The 20,918-nt window shown below is 48.6% G+C and overlaps 1 protein-coding gene across 1 annotated transcript in view; it reads right to left on the reverse strand.

Annotated features, from left to right (window-relative positions):
* BSN (bassoon presynaptic cytomatrix protein) overlaps positions 1-20,388 on the reverse strand; it is a 92,225-nt gene extending 71,837 nt beyond the window's left edge. Inside the window, exon 1 of the mRNA XM_082347990.1 lies at positions 20,101-20,388. Within this exon, the coding sequence (XP_082204116.1) occupies positions 20,101-20,294 (194 nt within the window). The 5' untranslated portion in view covers positions 20,295-20,388. The remainder of the gene's footprint in view (positions 1-20,100) is intronic.
* Between the last annotated feature and the right edge of the window lie 530 nt (positions 20,389-20,918).

Raw genomic sequence — 20,918 nt, forward strand, 5'->3', positions numbered from 1 at the left:
CTAAAAAGAATCTTCAAATTTCAAACACCAAAACCTTTAGTGGGAAGAGGTTAGAGAATTGGGGCCCACCCTCCTTCAGATTCAGGGTTGGGTCTCTGAAGGGGCATAGGCAGTGTGTACTAATACAGATCACCATGGGGACCAAAAAGAAAGGCAAGATGCCGGCACAGATGATTCCTTATGCTGTAAGTGGACCTGCCCTGCGAGCAGTCTTCTACTCAGATGATTGTGAATCTGAGCAATGCAACCTGCAGAAGGTATGAATAGAGAAAGGGAATTCACACCACATGTCAGGGAAGACAAAGGAATTTTGCAGGGACCCCTGCATCCAGGAGACAGCCCTAGCTGGAAAAACAGATTAGAACCTGGAAACGCTCTGAAGTTCACAGGCAGAGCCTCAGGAACAAGGGCACTGTCCTACCCCTGCAGAGAGCTGCTCAAGCTCACGTTACCCTCAAAGGCTGAGCAAGTAGGTGTCCAGCTAGACAAAGGTCTGGTAGCTTGCTTGGAGATATGCCTGGGACACAGGAGTGGCCAAGAGACTCCAAAAGGCACAAGGATTGCTCCAACTCAGGAAGGGACAAGGTGACAAAAAGTTATCTAGGGCCCAAACTTCTGATTCTTTGAGAAGTGAGGGGGGTAGGGAGAAATGTCTCCCCATACTGTTCTGTGAAAAAAAGCTGGCTGCAAAGCAACATATTCAGTGTGATCCCATTTCTTTAAGAAAGTATGTGTGTTGATCTTTTAGCGGCCAGTGGAGAGGGTGGGCGGATTCAAGATGTCAGATGGTGAAGGAGTCACAAGCACAGTGGAGGAAGGTGCAGAAGCCACGGCCAGTGCAGTGGGTGCAGCAGGTAGCACCGACAGCCAAGGCAGGCCAGATAGTCCTGGAAGCCCTGGTGGCTCAGGTGGCCCTGGGGAGCCGAGGCAATCCTAAGGCCCTGGCATCACAGGAGAGGAAGATGCCACAGCCAGTGGCATTCCCCATACACAGCGGGCACCCCATGCACCAGGGCCTGGTGGCTAGAGGTCCAGGTAACCCACTGCTCCAGTTCACCTTCCCTTGCCTTTGCTGTCACCTATGGGGGTGGAGATCACCCACCAACTCCTGATCCCAAATGCTGAACTCTCAGGGACAGTTCAGAGGTAGCTCAATGTGAATGGCTGAAGACCCTGGCCAACTCCAAATTTTCATCCCCTCCTGTCTCGACCAGCTTTCTCTGGTGGTGCAGACCCTGCAGAGTTTTGTGCCCCATTTTTTGTTAACCCTTAGCAAGGAAAAGGGGGCTAAGTCTAACTCTGTGCCCCTCCTAGGCAGTGCATCCTTCCCTAGGGCATTGATTTCTGGAGTAGGTGCTACTTTATTATTGCAGCCTAACATTTTGCCTGTGATGGCCCTTGGGTGCTCAAGGTCCACAAGTTTTGTTTGGTGATTAAATGTTTGCTACTACAGAAAATGAAACTGATCTATTTTTAAAAAGTGTGTGTGTATGTACACAACAGATTCATGAATATAAATGCTTGGAGAAAGATCTTAGAAATATACACAGAAAAGTAATAATGCTAGAAAAGGAAAGGAAAATAGAAGTTTTACTCAATATATGATTGAATTGTTTGAATATTTACATCAAGAATATATTCATGTCTTACTTATATAATTTTTATAATTCCAGAAGAGTCTCATCAACAAAGTTAAAACTCAAAATTACCTGGATATATCAGGAGTCGGGAGAGTAACATAAAAAAGGGAAGCCAAGAAAAGAGCATGGGAACAAATACAAAGAACAAGCCTCACTGGCAACAAGACTGCTGCTCAGGCAAGATCTCTGAGAAGCATGGGGGTAGCAGGACCCAGAGAGGGCTGAGAGCTACCTCTCAGCAAGATCCCTTCCTGAAATCCCTGCTGAGTGTCCATCCTATTCTTGGAGCCCCCACTATGCCCCACCCTACTGAGTACTCACAAGCCCAGGGCCCACCTGTGCACTAGTCAGGGATGAAAATATAGTAAACTTGCTCCCCCTGTCCCAGTCATGCTAAGCAACCACACAGTTAGCACCCTGATCAGTGGTATCACGGTCAACGGAGGGAAGCCACCCCATGCAGGCTTTCCTGCCCCCGCCCACTCCTCTCCACGTCTCTCCTCCCTTAGGGAACGTAGCCAGATCAGCGGGACAGTGGGGTCAGTCCTGGGGAGGGGTGGGGGGCGAGGGGGAAGCAGGGTCTCTGTTACATCTGTCTGGAGGCCTGGCCTTGGCTTCCAAAGGTGTGGCTTGTGCGGCTAGGGTTTTAAGAGGCTCACCTTGAAGCCAAAGTTGCAAGGAAGAACTCCCTATGAGCCCGGTCACAAGCTGATATGCTGATGAGAGCTACTGGTCTTGCTCCAGGGTGCCCTTGCTGTACACCTGCTTAGAAAAGGGAAATTGGCTGCATCCTTACAGGAGATCCCAACAGGATAGACCAAACTTCCAACTCCAGGAGAAACACCTGGGCCCACCGACCTGGGCCCACCCAGAAGCAAGGCTTCTCCACAGAGAGGCCGCAATTCACCATGGCTGACCCTGAGCCCCATCCCTCCCTAATGTTTCTCAAAGGGTTAGACAGAGTTCCTGCCCTTGGGAAGCCTGGTGGGTGAGCCCCAGTAGCTGTTCACAGCTGCTCAGCACTGTTATACCATGAGAAAAGGAGGGAGCAAGCCCCTTTCTGCTCCTACCCCCAGTACCAAGCCTTTAGACTAAGGCAACAGTCACAGGAAAGGCTCCAATGCCATGGTGATGGTATGCTCATGGAAGAGAGAATGGGACCAGAGGCCAGGACCTGGCTGGAGAGCAAAAGCAGTTGGGTAGAAAAGAGGAAGCACACTTATGGTCCCAAAGCAAAAAAGGGGACCCCAGAAGCAGGCTTCTGGGAGGAAAGCCTGCTGCTGTGAAAGGCAGCTGCCCATTGGAGTCTGAGGGGATGGGGTGGAGTCAGCCCAAGGCTGCTGGAATATGTTCTCCTCTTCCTGGACAAGCAAAGAATCAGGTCCAGGAGCCATCCACCACTCTTTGGGGCACATGCTCTGGCAATCACTCTGGTCCACCTGGCCTTCTGTCTCACCTGGATACCAGGTTCTCCAGGGTGTAAGATAGAGTCAAAAGGGCTGCACATGGAAGAGGTTTTAAAGGGGCACTCTGACACACTGGCCAGCAGCAGGGATCCTACAGATGACCCTTGTGGGTGGACCATAAGCTTTCCACTTACTGGGGGAATCTGGTGGAATGACGTCCTGTGCAGATTGTACAATGTGGCTCCACCTGCACTGTGGATCAGAGCTGATGCTGGCCCCTGGCCCACACTGAGCCTCTCAGAGTCTCTCCCCTGGAGAACTGAAATGGGGGAGCGAAAGGAAAACAGGGAGAGGGATGGGTGAGCTGTGAGTTGCCAAGATTCCCACCAGCCTGTTTGGTGAGAAGCCAGACTCACCAGGCTGCAGAAAGAAGCAGCAGAGAGGAGAAGAAGAGAAGCAGATTTGGGAGGAGATGATGATCTCCCTGGTCCTCACCCTTACCTGAGAGCTGACTATAAACTACTTTTGAGTTCTGAAAGATACAACTCTGATCTTATAATATGGCCCCCTCATTTTGACTTAAGGCTGTCCAAGTTGGATTATGATAGTTCCCACCAGAAGTGTTCTTTGACCATCCGCACTCTGCTCACCTGCTCCTAATGACCTGGGGAGCCCAGGCCTGGGCCTGAGAAGAGGTTCCATTCCCAAACAAAAGACTGTTTAAGGGACTTCCCTGGTGGTCCAGTGGCTAAGACTCCACGCTCACAATGCAGGGGGCCCGGGTTTGATCCCTGGTCAGGGAACTAGATCCTACAAGCCACAACTAAGAGTTGGCATGCTGCAACTAAAAAAAGATCCCACATTGCCACAACTAAAGATCCCGCATGCCGCAACTAAGACCCGGCGCAGTCAAATAAATAAATATTTTTTAAAAAAAAGACTGTTTAAGATCTCTTACGGATACCAAACAAAATCATCGACATTCCTGTCCTCAAAAAAGTCTTTATGTCAGATTAAGTCCATTGTGGTACAGACTCAAGTTTTCCCAAGAAAAGGGGTCCTGCTAACCCAACATTAAACACTATTTCAGCCAAAGGGGAGAGGTGAGAGGGCAAGTGACGGCATAGTGATGGCCCATATGGAGATGTCCACTGGGAGTGGGAGGACCAGAGCTGGAGAGTTTGGGGAGCCGTCAGCACGCAGCACCTTTTGCGTAGAAGCCTTGGGCAGGCCTAGTGAGAAGAAGAGATTTGGCTGAGGGCTGAGTCTTGGGGACCTCATCAGACAGGGCACGCAGTGCCACAAAGAAGACCGACAAGTAAACAAGGACATGCTACAAAACCAAGAAGGGAGTTTCGAGAAGGAGACCATGGTCAGGAGGGTCTGAGCCCACAGGGAGGTCTAAGCAGCTAAGGACAGGAACCTGGCCATTAGGCTGTCCCTGGAGCACCGGGAGGTAACAGGGTCAGGGTGTGTGTGTGTGTGTGTGTGTGGAGGTAACAGGGCCAGAGGGTGTGTGTGTGTGTGCATGTGTGTACGAGCAGCCATCATCTGAGGCTCAGGCCTGTCCAGCTACAAAAAGTCTGGCAGGACACCAGTACACTGAGACCCACATGGGGGCACCTAAGAAGTTTTGCTGCTCCCTTCTCTGAACTGTGTGGCTTTGGCTGAGTCCCTCATGCTGACCCAGACTGTGGGATCCAAGTAGGCTGACTATTGCATTTCCTCTGTGAACTCAGAGCCTGCACAGACCCAGATACACAGCAGGATTAATAAATGCTTGTTGAATGAACAAACACTGAACAAAAATAAATAATGAACAAAAATGTTGGACAAAGAAACAGCATTCTCAGAATGAGAACCGTTTGGGAGCAAAGCCTTTCCTGGGGATAAAGCAGGGCTTCTGGAGAAGTTAATTTTTCGGGGGAGGGTGTCGGTGGTGCTGTATAGATCCTAGGTGTCTAAACCCACCCCCCAAGGCAGGTCATGGAATAACAACCAGCACCCTTTATCAGAATCGCTTATACCGATTCTGAAAAGTGGCCATGGGTCTTATTCCTGAAGGCTGTACACTCCACAAGGTCCTGGAGCTTGTGGGCTTGTTCAGAAGGTACTCCCTGCATCCATGCCAGCACATAAAAAAAGAATGAATGATTTCTGTCCTCGTTCCCAACTGAACCCTGAGGCCTCTGGGGCCTGGCACAGAGTGAGTGCTCTACAAGAGTGAGTTGTTTGGAAGAGACTGCAGCAGAGGCCTTGCCCCTAAACTCCATCTAGTGGGGGCTGGGCTCTTCTCTTCTGGCCCTGGAGCCTTATACCCCCAAGGCCACCCTGAGATTGTCACCTGCTCCCCACCCCTAGCCCACTCTACCCAAGGGCAGAGAGTGTACCAAGCAGGCCAGTGCTGCACACCGGACGTCTGATCCCTTTACTGGACACATGGAAGTTTCCTCATCCCAAAGTAGCGAGGGAGATTCACTGAACAGAGGCCAGGGTGGGCAGTCCAGGCTCCTCCTCCTGGTCCTGCCCCACCTTGCTATGGGGTTCTTGGAAACGCCCATTACCTCTCTGGCTTCAGTCTTTCCATCCCTCAACAGTGAGTCTGACCCTCTATTGGCCAGAGCTACACAGAGGAAAAAATACTGTATAAGCAAAATCACTCAATTATTACTAAGTATTGTTACTATCTTTCCAAAAGCTATGTACATCTTTATCTGAATGTCTTGTTTCTCCTGAGCCACCAGTAGGGACTAAGGAAAAGGAAGCTGAGGGAGCCTGACCAAGGTCCATGTTCCCTGAAAACCTTGCCAGGAGACTCAGCCTTAATTACTCCTGGGGTCACTGCCCCTGCATCACACCAGCCTGAGAGTCCCAGAATAAGGGCTCATATGGGAGTACAGGGAACACAGGATGGTTTCCAAAAAGGCAAAGCTTCTAGTTTCCTCTTTTTTCATGCCACTTAAAACAGGTTTTCAGCACCACCAGGAGTGGTACTCCTTGAGCAGGAGTCAAGGTCTTGGCAACTGAAAGGGGCAGTGTTGCCCCCAAGGGTCCCCACCAGGCTCTATGAATTGAGGACAGGGAGGACATTTTTCTTTCTCACACCACACTCAGGGGTGTGGAGGTTCTTACCATTTAGAAAAGGACCTGGTCAAGGGGGAGGGAGGGTAAGGGAGGGAAGGATTTGGAGTTTGGGATTAGCAGAGGCAAATTATTATATAGGATGGATAAACAACAAGGTCCTACTGTATAGCCCAGGGAACTATATTCAATATTCTGTGACAAACCATAATGGAAAAGAATATGAAAAAGAATATATTTTAAAAATATTTTTAAAAAATAAAAGGAGCTGGTAGTGTGACAACTGTCCCTGGAGCCCTGGATGTGTTTCCCAGGGTTCCTCATACCTGACTGGGTACCTGGGTAGGGACAGCACAGAGCCCATGTACCTGCTGCCCCTCAGTCTGTGTTTCAGCTCAGGCAATCTAAGGGGTACACCATGCTGGCCAGGGAGGTGCCAAGTACCAATGAGAGCAGGGATCCTTGGAGGGGCTCCACCATACACCCTGACAAAGCTGGGGAGTAAAGGGTAGGGTGGGGGCAGACCTGGTCTGTTGGAAGAATCTACAGCAAGCTGCCCTGTTCTGTCTCTTCCCTTCCTTCCTTTCTTCCACAGGTTCAGCCTGCATCACAGCTCCCTGAAAGCACCCTGGCAGGAAGCCCCTCTCACCCTGGCAGTTAGCACTAAGCACTATCATTTGCAAAAGTGCTTCAGTACAGGAGGGGAGCAGAGAAGAATGCTTGGCCACTGGGAAAGACCTACTCCAGTCCACTGGCTTTGGAGCCAGCTCCGTGTGCCACAGCCTGCACCCAGGCCCCAGGGCCCAGAGAAATGTACATCACAGAGTCAAATTATGTTATCTCTACCCCAGATGCCCATGAGCAGATCACCACCCCAGAGCAGCAACCCCAGACCTGGAGCTCCCTCCCTCCTGCCCTCTTCCCAATCCCCAAAATCTGCCAAGGGAACCCTCTCCCACACCACAGTCCAGCCTTCCTGGAGTTTCATGAACATAAGTGAGGGTTAAGAAGGAACAGTGATACTCTTCCTACAGTGAGAGGGTGTTCTCTGTGGCTCTGGTGGTCTGGGCTTCAGACCCAACCAGCAATGAATTCTGAGAGCCTGTGGGATGGGCCGGAACTTTCAAGTAAACTCTCTGGTCTGAGGCTCAAATTCTGTATCTATTTTAGCAGCTGTGTGTGAAGATGAGAAGGATGGGCCACAGTGGGCTTTCTGAGCATCTCCCAATGAGTGAGTCAGAGCTCCCAGAGGGCAGAGACCATACCTTCAATCAAGTTTAACTCAAAGATTCTCTGTAGTAGGAAACAGGGATGCTAATCTACCTGTTCACCTTTATATCCTCAGCCCTGGGCAGGAACCAGGCACCAGTTGGCATTTAATGCCAGGCCTCTTGTGAATGTTTTCATTTCTGGCACTTCATTTGATAAAATAAATGCTTGTTGAGTTGAACATACTTGACTTGCCCTCTTGGAACTCCAGTATGGCCTCAATTTATTCCTCTTCCTTATTTCTTTCTCAGAGTGCTTGTAGGAACCAGGTGGCATCAACATTAAAGCATTTTGCAGGTGAAGTGCTACTTTATGTTTTTAGCCGGGACTAGAATACCCAGCTGCCTACCTAACATCTCACTTGGATGCCTCTAAAGCACAAGCTGTCCAGGAAAAAACTCCTGATCTTAGACCCCATCCTTGTTGCCCCCAGTGTTCACCAGATGCTCAGGTCAAAACTCAGGAGTCCTCCTGACTCCTTTCTTTTTCTAACCCTTCACAGCCAACCCTTCAGCCATCCTGCTGACTCTACAGCCAGAATATATTCAGAAGTTGAGCACTTTTCAGCACTCTCGCCCACCTCCCCACTCCCCATCGCCCCCTCCTCATTCTCGTCCAGTGACCATCCTCTCACACCTGAATACTGTTCAAGCCCCTCACTAGCTCCCAGCTTCTGCCCTTGCCCCTCAGGCTTGGCAACACATAGCAAAATGTGCATTCACCATTTTGTTTCCGCATCCAACAGGAAACTATCCTACAGATACAGCGGAAAAAACACAAAATATCCCATAGATACACTGGTAAAAATACAAAATGACACAGATACCAGGTTCCTCACTGTGGTGCTATTTGTAAGAGCAAAAGACTGGACACAGGTTGATACCCAAGGGAAAACCATAGCATGTGCACATGATAGAGCAGTGCCCAGATGCAAAAAGGAATCAGGAGAATTTCTATATTCTGCTATGAGGAGATCTTCAGGATATATTAAGTGAAAAAAAGGCAAAGTATAGTGTTTAGAATCTGTTACCTTTTATATAAAAAAGAAAGGTAAATAAATGTATATTTTTCCTCATATTTTCAAAAAGAAACAATGGAAAAATCTGATAAAAATGGTTTCTTATCAGGGAAGGCAGAGAACAAAGTGGAAGGCAACAAGATGGAACTAGACTTCTCTCAATACACCTTGTTTTATTTGGAATCACATGAAAGTTTTACATAATTTTAAGAAAATTAAATGGTAAAGAAAAAATATGGTAGATGGCATTGTTCTCCATTCTTTACCTTCCGTGGATTTCTGCCCTTTACCATGTGACTTTGCAATTCCTCCCACTAGAAGTGCAGTACATTTTCCCAGCTGAAGCAGACTCTATTTTTGAAAATAATCTCAGCGAAATTTCCAGTCTCATATGCTCTTTTTATTTTGGCCAAGCTACATGGCATGCGGGATCTTAGTTCCCCAACCAGGGATCGAACCCGTGCCCCCTGCAGTTCTAACCACTGGAACACCAGCAAATTCCCTCGTATGATCTTTTTTAAAAAAATTATTTATTTTTATTTTTTTGCTGTGTTGGGTCTTCGTTGCTGCGCGCGGGCTTCCTCTAGTTGCGCCAAGGGGGTTCTCCTCTTCGTTGCGCTGCGCAGACTTCCCATTGCAGTGGCTTCTCTTGTTGTGGAGCATGGGCTCTAGGCACATGGGCTTCAGTAGTTGCGGCATGTGGGCTCAGTAATTGTGGCTTGCAGGCTCTAGAGTGCAGGCTCAGTAGTTGTGGCACACGGGCTTAGTTGCTCCACAGCATATGGAATCTTCCCGGACCAGGGCTCAAACCCACGTCCCCTGCATTGGCAGGCAGATTCTTAACCACTGCGCCACCAGGGAAGCCCTCAAATGCTCTTATAGAACCTGGACACTCCCAATCAAGAGATGGAGTCTGTCTCCTCCTCTCAAATCTGGGCAGGACTTTGTGACTGCCCCAATGAATGTAGTATGGCAGAAGTAACAATGCACATCTTTTGAGATTAGGTAATAAAGGCAGCACAGTCTCCACCTGACTTCCTTTCTCAGGACACCCTTGGAACCCAGTAACCATGTTGTGAGGAAGCTCAATCTAGTCCACATGGAGAAGCACTGAGGCCCTCTCAGCTAATAGCCAGCATCAGCTGTAAGACATGAATATGATGAAGACATGTCAAATGATTCCAGTCCCCAGCCTTCAAGTCTTCCAGCTGAAGCTCCAGACATTGTGAAGCAAAAATAAGCCATCCCACTGTGCCCTGCCTGAATTCTTGACCTACAGAATCTAATAAGCAAAGTAATGGATGTTTTATACCACTGAGTTTTGGGGTAATTTGTTACGTAGCCATAGTAACTACAGTACCACACCTTGATTTTGGGCTTAACTAAAAATTGCTTTGACTAAAGAAATGTTAGCAGTTGTGTCATTTCAAGCAGAGGCTTGAAATGTGTGTATGTGGTTAGGTATGCCCTCTTGTGCATCTGTCATCACCATGGGAAGAACATGCCCTGGCTAGCCTGCTGTCTGAGGAGGATGAGAGACACGTGGAACAGACCTGGACTCACCTACAGCCTGGAGCCCAGCCTAGATCAATGAATTCTAGCCAGCATGCAGATGCATGAGTGAGAATTAAAAATTGCTATTTGAAGCCACTGAGTTTTGGTTGATTTACTGTGCAGTATGACAGTGGCAACAGGTAAGCGATCAAAAAGCAATCCTTACAAACTGAACACAAACTGGAAAAAAAAAAAAAAACCTTAATTGTATAGCCTCTTAGTAGCATAACCACACAGAGAAGAATCATTTCTAATAACTCTAAAACACAGAACTTTGGGACTTCCCTGGTGGTCCAGTGGTTAAGACTCCACGCTCCCAATGCAGGGGGTCCGGGTTCGATCCCTGGTCAGGGAACTAGATCCCTCATGCTGCAACTAAAAGATCCCACACTCAGAAACGAAGATCCCGCATGCTGCAACTAAGACCTGGTGCAGCCAAATAAATAAATAAATAAATATTTTAAAATAAATAAATAAAACACAGAACTTTGACTACACATTCCTGAAAATATATAAACTAAGGACAAAAGAAACTGCAAGCGAATTTTAAACTATATTCATTAGTATTGTTAGTAAAAATACCTATCATTATTTTAAAATAAGTACACATATATACATTACATATATATAATAGTCTATATATATGCAAGGTTTGTTTGGATTCTGATTTGAACAAACAAACTCTCAAAAGTCATTTTCGGAAATCACATTTTTCTCTGAACTCCCCCATACATACATAAATAAAAATCTGTGTTTTCTCTTGCTAAAAAAAATTTTTTTTAATTAAAAAAATGTTTAAATAAAAAGCCATTTTTGAGATAATCAAGGAAAATTGAACATGGACTAGGTATTAGGTTATATTAAGAAATTACAGGGAAGATCCCACATGCCATGGAGCAACTAAGCCCATGCGCCACAGCTACTGAGCCTGCACTCTAGAGCCCGCGAGTCACAACTACTGAAGCCCACACGCCTAGAGCCTGTGCTCCACAACAAGAGAAGCCACCACAATGAGAAGCCCATGCACTGCAACAACGAGTAGCCCCCGCTCGCTGCAACTAGAGAAAGCCCGCACGCAGCAACAAAGACCCAACGCAGCCATAAATAAATAAATAAATACATACATACGTAAATAAAGTTTGAAAAAAAATTGCAGTTAACTTTGTTGGCTGTGATAATGTCATTGGATTAAAATTAAAATATCTTTTAACTATGAGAGGTACATCCTAAAGTATTTATGAGTGAAATGATATGTTAGGATTTTGACTGAAAATATTCCAGCCAAAAAAAAAAAATTGGAGGAATATAGATGAAACAAGTTGGCAAAACACTGATCGTTGTTGAAGCTGGGTGATGGGGTCACAGCAGGGAGTTCACCATACCATCTTCTCTCCTTTTATGTGTGTTTGCAACTTTCATCTGCAGAGCATTTGCTGCCCCTGGGGACATCTAACCTACAGAGCCAAAGGCCAACGCACCCCAAAGGGAGGCCAGCATGACCTGGCCAACCAGGGAAGGACAAGCCTGCACAGGGGCTGCCACGGCTAAGATGCAAGCGGTGGCTGCCTCTCCAATCCAGCCCTGTCTCTGCCACTGTCCTCAGCTGGCACCACTCCAAACCCAAGCTAGCAAGGCTGTGGCCTCTACAACCCAACACTGGCCACTCAAGATCAGATAAAGGGGTTTGGAAAGTGGGCTCACAGGGCCATAGGAAAGGGAGAAGTTCACATAGCATGATTACTGAAACAATCACGCTGCCTTAGTTTTTACCCCAGTTCAGAGGACAGAGTCAGGATCCAAAAGGGTCTCACTAGGTTGGAAGGGATCTCTTAAGTACAACCAGAGATGTCATGGCAGGGACCCATGCACAACCCCCAAAGATTCACACTCAGGTCGCACAAGCCCAGGATGGAGGGAACCCAGCCTTCATGCTGAGATGCCCAGCATGAGGCTGGACAACTGTGGGGTGCAGTGCCAGAGAGTGCTCACAAAGGTTTAGGATGGTGTTCTCAGGCAACATGAGCCAAGGCCCCTCATCCTTCAGACTGTGTCACTCACAGTCCATGTGACATGCTGAGCCCTGAGCCCTGTTCTCTGAGCCTTCCTGTCCTCAGGATCTGACAGTCTTGGGCAGGACAGCCCAGGTCAGCAAGGGTCCCAGAGTCACATTCCAGCCACAGGAGCTGAAGAAGCCTAGAGAGAAGACCGGGGTTGAGGAGGTGAGAGCACAGTGAGCTCCTGCCAAAACTGTGAGTGGATAAGTCAGCCGGCCCAGAGGGCAGAGCCAGGACCCAGAGACAGGAGGTATAAGGAGACCCACAAAGGGAAAGAAGAACTTTCCAACAGTGGAATCATCTGCCTGGGAGGGACCAGAGGCCACGGACCACTGGGGTATTCACACCAAGGCAGAGCTCCTGCCTTCAGGGAATATGGAAGCAGCCATGCTGGTATCCATTAGGTGTTGGATTAGATGCTCAAAATAAAAGGACAGAGCAAACATAGCACGTGCTGAAGCTAAACCATGCTCCTGAAGGACGTGGTCTCACATGCCAGACCTTGACATTGGAGGAGACCTGGCCTGAGCCCACAGAACCCACGGAGCTACTGGAGAAACTGCAGCGAGTACCACATCCATCTCCTCACTCTACAAGTGAAGGAAGCTGTACAACTGCCAACTGAAGGGGGCAGAACTAAAGTCTCTTTCAGGCCAGCCCTTTCCATGCCCCACCTCCCCCACCACGAAGTGTTTGCCAACTCTGGCTCCCCTGGAAATCGTGAGCACACTGGCTGCTGCCAGAGCACCTGTGGGATACGGATGGGACAACACTCAGGAGATAAGCAGTCGAGCACGGCTGGGAAAAGGAATCCTGCAGCAGGCTCTGCAGGTCCAGGTGGGAGCCTTGCTGGCTGGCCAGCCAAACCAGTAGAAGGATGCCAAGAGCTTTTCAAGAGCCCGTGTTTACCAGGAGCAACCAAGTGGCAAGGCAGCAGCCAGTCCCTCTCCTGGCTCCAGGCTTGATTGTGAGGTCATTTTGTCCACTCCGGAAGATCTCTGGGGCACAATGGAAGAGCAATCCTCTTCATTTAAAGCTCTTCTAATTAACCTAAAGGCTGCACGTTGTACTTGTTTTCTCTCCTCTGTGAAGCTGAACAGTGGGAAGCATCGCCCTTCCTTTTCAATCATCTCACAGAAATAAGCTGTCAGAGGTGGAGGGGACTTTGGAGATTATTTAGTTAAATTTCTCATTTTACAGATGGAAAAAAACTGAGGACCTACCCAACACATACAGCCAGTTTCAGGCAACATCAGGACTGATTAAAACCTGAGTTTCTGACCCCTACCCAGGATGCTTCCACCATTCTTCATCCCCCACCCCACCCTACCCTGTCCTTTGCTCAAATGTCCTACTTCCAGATCCTTTTCCTGTCCTCAAGGCCCTCCCATCCTCTTGCTAAATTTTCCATCTTCTGAGAGCAGGAGGCAGGGAAGTGACGTGGTTCTCCAGCTGTGCTCAGTGTATGGCATTTGGGTTTGCTAAAGTCAGCTAGCTGGCTGTTCTTCTGAATCTCTCCTGTTAGACCTTTGGAGCTCCCAACAGAGTAAATTAGTGCTGTGAATGTGTTTTGTAAGCTGTTGAACACCATACAAATATGTGCTCTACTATTTTAGAAGATGAAATAATACAAACCCTTTTAATCGTGTGCTCATTTCTTTTACCTTCGTGAGAAAAAGAGAAGGCAGGAGCAAACTCTAATTTAAGGAAGTTGAGGGTAAAGATCTGAACTGAAGTCTCTCTTTCTCTCCCATCACGCTGTGAGCCGTTTTGAGGGCAGAGCCCATATCCTGCGCCTTCCTTTGTTCCTCACATTTCACCCGGGGATAGGCATCCAGTAGGTGCTCAGCAAAGGGTTTCCTGAATACGTGGCTGAACATCACTTTAAAGTCCTCCTACTTCTAAGTAGAATTTATCTGTAGAAATCCCTCATAACTGCTCCCATATACAAAAAGTGCAGACGATCCTTATTACCTACCAGCACACACGAACGTATCCAATGTATGGATGCGACTACCAGGAAATTTCCTTATCTCTCCTTTCCTCCTAAGCACCCAAGTGTCTTACTGGTTCTTCCAGCATCCCTGGGGGTGGGGGCGGGCACATCCCCCTCCCTGAGCCTGGGGCACTGGAGAGCTTGGGCTCCTCTGCGTATAGGGGCAGTCCCAGATGGGACCAGGTTGGGTGATCCTTGTGTGAGTTCCTAGACAAGCTGCTGAGGCTCTTTGATCTCCTCAGTGGTTGGGACCAAGTCCTTCCACTACTCCTTAGGGAAAATCTCTTCCTCACCTTTGGCCCTGACAGCAGTCCCACCACTTCAGAAGCAGCCAGGCCTCTCCAAAGAAATCTGGATTTGATCTCAAGGGTGACCTAAAGTTCTCTGGAGGCTCCCAATATGCCTCCATGTGTCCCTCCTGTTAGAAGGAAGTGGAGATACCACGTAAGAGGTCTCTGCTAGAGCAAGGCTCTCTTAACCCTAGATGCCCCTAAGAGCAAAGTACAGGAAGGAGAGATCAAAGCAGCCCTGAGACCAGCGTGGGCAGCCAAGGTTTAGCACAGATCAATCAGGGAGCATGCTCCTCTTCTCCATCCTACGGGCACAGCTGACCAGAACCTAAAGTATAAGACACATGCACTGAGAGGATGCCAGAAAGGGACAGACCCCCACCAGAGGCCCAATCCACGGGGGGATGGGACACCAGAATTCATCTTCCTTACCATAGGCCAGGGTCCTAATTCATTCCCCAGCTACAATCAGCTTCCACCACTACACTGGTGAACGGAGATGGCAGAAGGCCCTGCAGGAAAGGAACCTGCGCAAGTTCTACGAATGCAGTACCAAGACCAGCATGACATGCCCCTGGCACCAATTGAGATAGGAGTCCCCACAGCTGGATTGTCCACTAAGTTCCAGCTTACTAGGAGGGCCTCAAGTCCTAAAGTGACACTTGGCCCTTGCTGCTGGCAGGTAGGTCTCAGCCACCATTTCACCATTTTAAAAAGTGAGTCCCTGGGAAGGAAGGACGAATAAGGCCAGGATAGATGGGGCCTGCAGGAGCTGTATGGCCAGGCAGGTGGAGTAAGGAATAAGTGTGTGTAAAACACCTAGAGGAATGACTGTGATGGAACAGGCACCCAGCAATGGTAGTTATAACTATTACGACAGCTTTGCCAACCTGTCTCCACAGTCAGCACCAAATGATTGCGTATGGGCCACAGGCTCCAGGTACAGATTCTCCCCAAGTAGCCCACACATAGCAAGGTCTGTCCCTCCCCACATCCATCACAGACTAGGGGAAAGGGCCCCATTCAAATGTGCAGGACCTATGAAAAGGGGGAGGATTTACTGAAGCCCCAAATCCTCTCTCCTAGCAGCCTGCTACTTACATATACAGGGAAGGCTCCCCCTGTTATGCTGGAGTGAAAAGGTGTGATCCAGGGGCTCTGAAAGCTTTGACTTCTTAAACTCAGAACCAGACCTACTCAGTGGAAGGAGAACTTTAGAAAAAGAACAGAAAAGTGGCCCACTGTGTTGTTCTTTGGTTCCCAAACTAGTCCAAAGTCTAGATCTACTTTCAACAAACTCTCAGTCCCTTCACATCTGAAGCCCTCAACGAACTCTTTCTTAAAAAGCTAGAATTTCTTGGCCAAAAAGAGAAATGTGATTCTGAATGGCTTCTAGATGTAATTCCCAGTTTTCAGGAAAAATACGGGACAGAAGAACATCTTAAATGACACCACAAGGATACAATCAGCATAATCCAGAATATGAGAAACCACAGGACAAATAACACAGCCAATCATAAACCACAATGGGGAAAAAAGGAGAAGGAACATATAGATTTAAAGAAACTGAAGAGATGTATCAGACAAATGCAATGTGTAGACCCTGTTTAGTTCACAGTTCAAACAAACCAATTGTAAAAATAAATTAATAAGATAATCAAAAAAATTGAACCCTGACAGGATATTTGCTAAGATTAAGAAGAGACTGTTAGCTGTTTAGATGTGATCATGGTGCTGTGGTAATGTTTCTACAAATCCCTTATTTCTTAGAAACAGACACTAAAATATTGATGATGAAATGTTGGGCTATCTCGAAGATGGGGGTGGGAAGTGAGGGAGATAGATAAACTTAATCAGCCATGAGCTGATGATGGTGGTGGCTGGGCAATGGGAACATGGGAGCTCATTAACTTATTCTCTCTACTTTTATGTATGTATGTTTGAAATTTTCCATAATAAAAAGTTTTTTTTTAAATAAAATAGACTTCCTCCCCTTAATGCATCCATAACTTTTTTTTTTTTTTTTGTATCTGCAGCATCTTATCAGTCTTACTAATGCTAGGAACAGCTTTATTATCAAAACTGTCCCTCTCTCCCTGGCAAGAAATGCAAAAATGGTTGCCCCCTTTGGGTGAGCTTTTGACATCATCACCATTCAGATGTTAGGTCACTTAAGCGCAAACTCCATGACATGCCCTCCATGAGAATCCAATGGCCTCACATGATCTCTAAATGATAAAGGATCATTATTTCCAAACCTAACAATTGTATCCTTTCATTTTAGCCTTACAAATTAATCCCAGATTTTTTTAGAGCCTGACTGATAGCTGACATAGTATAACAAGTCTGGCTAATCCCAAACCAGAGATACTATGCCTGACAAATCCATTCATTCATTCATTCATTTATTTTTGAGATATAATTATGGCAAACCCATCTTGAGAAAGGAACTCTGGGTATGGTTCTCAGAGCAGCTTCAACCACCTTCCAGCAAATGCCCAGGCTCTCTGTGCCCAGCTGCCTTTGGCTCAAGATGTCTCCCTGGACTGGAAGTGAGTGAGAGCTCAGCACTGATCACCAATTTCAATGGGGTAACAAGCGGGAGGCGCCTTACCTGGTTTGCCCCAGCTTTCCACACCCCTGCACTCGGCCCCAGTCTCTGCTCACTGTCCCTGCCTGTGTAAACCACGCTCCTCATGTCATTTCTATCTCTCTCCACCTCTCAGATCCCCATCATTCTCCCAAGGAGCCTTGGGATTCTCCTTCTTTTGAAGCCTGGCTCTGCTTCTCCACTCTTCTCACTTGACAACCCTTCTATAAGCACTACCTATTTGACACTTCTCAAACACTGAGCTGCCTACAGTGTCACTCCTAGGAACCTTCCATGACTTTGTTCTTTGAGAGCTCTTCAAGAGCTATCTGACCAACCAGACTGTGAGGTGCTAGAGGACAGGGGAGCATCATATATTCTTCCAGACCCTCCACAAAGCCCAGCACAGTGCTTGCTCTTGATACCAGTAAATATACCTTGGTTGACTGACTAAAGATCAATTTGCAAATGTCAAAGTTCTGCAAGTCCGCAGAGCTGGTGTAGATTAAACAGGCCGCCACTGGTCTACGTGGCTTCTTTGTGCAATTTTTTTAAAAGGTGCTTTCTGGAGTACTCATAAAATTTCTCTTGAACTGGTGATGTGTGTACAAGTAAAATCCCATCAACTTGGGACCTTCACTGTACATCAGGCATTCTGCCATAAAAATAAGTGAATGAATGAATAAGTGAAAGGTGCCCCTTCCTGTAGGAAGATGCAGCCCATACCAAGGCATATAGCTTGGAGCCTGAGATAGAGTTCAGCCTTCCCTGACCTGGCACTCCTTGGGAAAGGCACAACGTATATAACTGCACATGTGACCCTGAGACCAGAAGCAGAGAGCCCTGCCTTGAGAGACTCTCTGATGCCCAAAGTGCCATATCATCCAAACAGGTTAGAGGCAGCACTATGGGTGTGGTGGCACTGCTACTCACAGGATTCTAGTCAAGCTCTTCAGCCACAGGTGCTGGAGCTGCCCCCTCGCAGAACCCAAGTCAGCTCAGTATGAGGATGAAAAGACTAATTCAACCTGGGGTGACAAGGGGTAATACAGCAACAGGAAAGAGACAGGAATCAACTCCCCCAGGACCTCAGTTCCATTCCCCTTTGGGGTTAGTAAAATGATCTCCCCCTTACCTGACCCTCCACCTACCTCTATTCACAGTATAATTCCCCCAAATTCACAAGCTGGCTTGAAACTATGCCAATGCCTTTCCCGAATGCCCAGAAGCACATGCCACAGGGCTTTTTCTCCATCAATGGGCCAATCTGTTCAGCAGCATCTCGCAACAGAACATGCTAAATTTGGCATCAGGTACCTGAGACGCTCTGGTGAGAGGAAGTAGAAGCCATTCTGATGCTGAAGGAGAGACGTATCATGGAGGTGCAGCTCAGCTGAGATGCTCTGACAAGCAAATATCAGCTGGAAGAGTAAATCCCATCTCCTAAGGACCCCCAATTCAGAGCTTTGGTGACAAATAGCCAGCTCACCCCCTGAGCCTGACAGCTGTAGGACCTTAGCTCCACAGGTCCATATGTGTGCCTTGCCCACAGCCAGGAGTGAGATTATGTGACTGCTAAATCCCGCAGGAGCCCATGGTTCCCTAACCCACAGTAGTTCATGGGTCTGCCCTGTAGCAGCACACACAGACAGGGTAGAAATGAAATACTGAAAAGGAATATGAATAGACACTAGCCTCTTCCTGTGTCTTTGAGCTGCCCAAGTCTTTGCAAATTTTCATATGCTTGGCTCTGCAACATTAGATAAACTACAAGCAGAGTAGCCTGTTTGGTTATCAGAAGAGAAATGTCAAATTTCCCATATAGAGAACTCCTAACAACAATGTGTTTTTCCACTCAGCCGTAGATGCTTTCCTTTGGAAGGAGAGCTCTAAAGCCTAAGTGAGCCTCCCCCAAGCTAAAACTCAAACAAGCAGCTCAACACGCAGCAAAATGGACAGTATTTGCAGTGCTAAGAACTGTGTGCTATCCAACTGCATTACCATAATAGCTAATGTAAAACGGGTAAATCCCCCCTCTCAAAGGGATGGTCACAGGCTGGTCTGTCTGTGGCAGGTTTCAGGCTACTAAGAGCCTTTCATTACTGTTAATTGTCTAAGAAACAACTTCTGAGAAAATAAGCACATGAAAGGCACAGTTGGGCAGCTAAAGAATCAAAAATTATGCTCCCTCACAGTTTATGTGCTCCCACACAGAGAAGCCAAGGCAACATTATCAGCAGACTCACATGGATCCAGAAGCACTCCCCAGTTTTGCTACTCTCCAGGACTATTTGGTGTAAAGATAACGCCTCCCATTTTATCTTGTCTCTTGGTAGCTTTCCTGAGTTTTCAGTCTACTGATTCATTATATATTGGCATTTCCTTCCACTGCATTTACTGCCACTTGATTGTTTATAGGACCTCGGGATGCATTTTAAACAAGCTGGTTTCACAGTATTTGATCAGATATGTTCTGTTTAAAACAGTCCACTGATTTGAGGTGGTAATCTAAATCATAAGACAAGAGAACATATTTGGTTCTAGATGATTCAACTGCATTTTTGCTTCACCCCAAAGTGTTTCACTAAACCATTGTGAAAGCACATGACCCTGTTCGTATTTATGAGCCTAAATAAGTATCTTTTGGTGTCCAGTGGCATTTTCCCTTCCTCCAAAGATGATTTTAGCCACTAAATGCCTGAGGAAAGCGCATGACCAAGTTCATGGTTCAACTATTTCCACATCTTTCTGTTCCTCGCAGTGACACTTATCTTCCCTGACAGCCACTCCCATTGTGCTCTTTCCTCGGCCCAACACAATGGACACATGCAGACTCCAGCAGACAGGAGGACGCTTTCCATCCCATTGCTCCCCAGTGCAGAGGGACCCGGCAGAGGTTACATAAGCCCCTCCTTAGCCCGGCACTGGGGAGGAAGCGAATTTGGGGTTCGTGACGGAGTCACGGTCTGCAGGCCCGGACTGACCCTGCGCTCACCATTCTGCTTTACTAAGGCAGGGCGGCTGTAAAGGGAGAGCCGCTTCCCGCGACCACCCGCTCATGCCAAACCAGCTGGGTTCTAAGTGTGGCCGGACGTCCGACCTCGCTGTCCAGACTAGACCGCAGGGTCGTGGGCCCCGGCCTCGGCCTCGGCCTCAGGCTACAGATCCCCGCCCCCCCGGCGCCGCCGTGTCCCGCACTTACGTGCCCGGGCCGGCACCGGGCCCGGGGCCTGGACCGGGTGGTCCGGCGGTTGCCCGCGCCCCGCCTGACGCCGGGAGCTGTCCTCCACCAGCCGGTGCTGAAGGCGGCTTCCCCGCGCCGTGGCCGGGGCCGGAGCCCCCGGGCGGCAGCGGCCCGTCGCCAGCGCCGCCCTCCAGGCTGGCCTCGTTGCCCATGGCGGGCGGCCGGGCGGGGTCGGGGTCGCACTGGGCCCGGGCCGGTGGTTCCCGGGCTGCTGCTCACACACTCCGTGCCACCGCCGCCACCGCCGCCACCGCCGCCGCCATCATCTCCCAGCCCTGCTCGCGCCGCCGCCTGTCGCTGCGCATGCGCGGCCCGGGTGCCCCTTCCCTGCACACGACGCCCCCCCACGCGTGCGCGCGCTCCCGCCAGCCCGTGAGGACTCTAGTACACGAGCCAGAAGCGGGGTCGCAGGGAAACAGCCGTCGGCGCCAGCGCATGCGCCGTCTGAGGCCGACGCGAACGGCGAGGGCTATATCAGGAGCCCAGCGGCGGTTGGTGGGAGCTTCCCACCTAACCAGGATTGGAGGGACACGGATCACGAGAAGGGGCTGTGGGGGCGTCGCGCCGTGCCCTGCCCTGGAGCCAGTGGCGCTTTCTGACTCAGAGAACTTGGGAGTGGGAGCTCTCATTTGGGTAACTTAAGTGTGCCACCTGGCAGACTTTGTGGGAACAGGCCTCAGAGAGGGGACACCGAGTGTGGCATTAAAGGATGTTTAGGAGTTGGAAACGCGAATAAACAAAAGAGTGTTAAGAGGCACAATGTCATGGAAGGAAGG

The sequence above is a fragment of the Balaenoptera borealis genome (assembly GCF_965194805.1).
Source record: "Balaenoptera borealis genome assembly, chromosome: 12".
Taxonomy (NCBI): domain Eukaryota; kingdom Metazoa; phylum Chordata; class Mammalia; order Artiodactyla; family Balaenopteridae; genus Balaenoptera; species Balaenoptera borealis.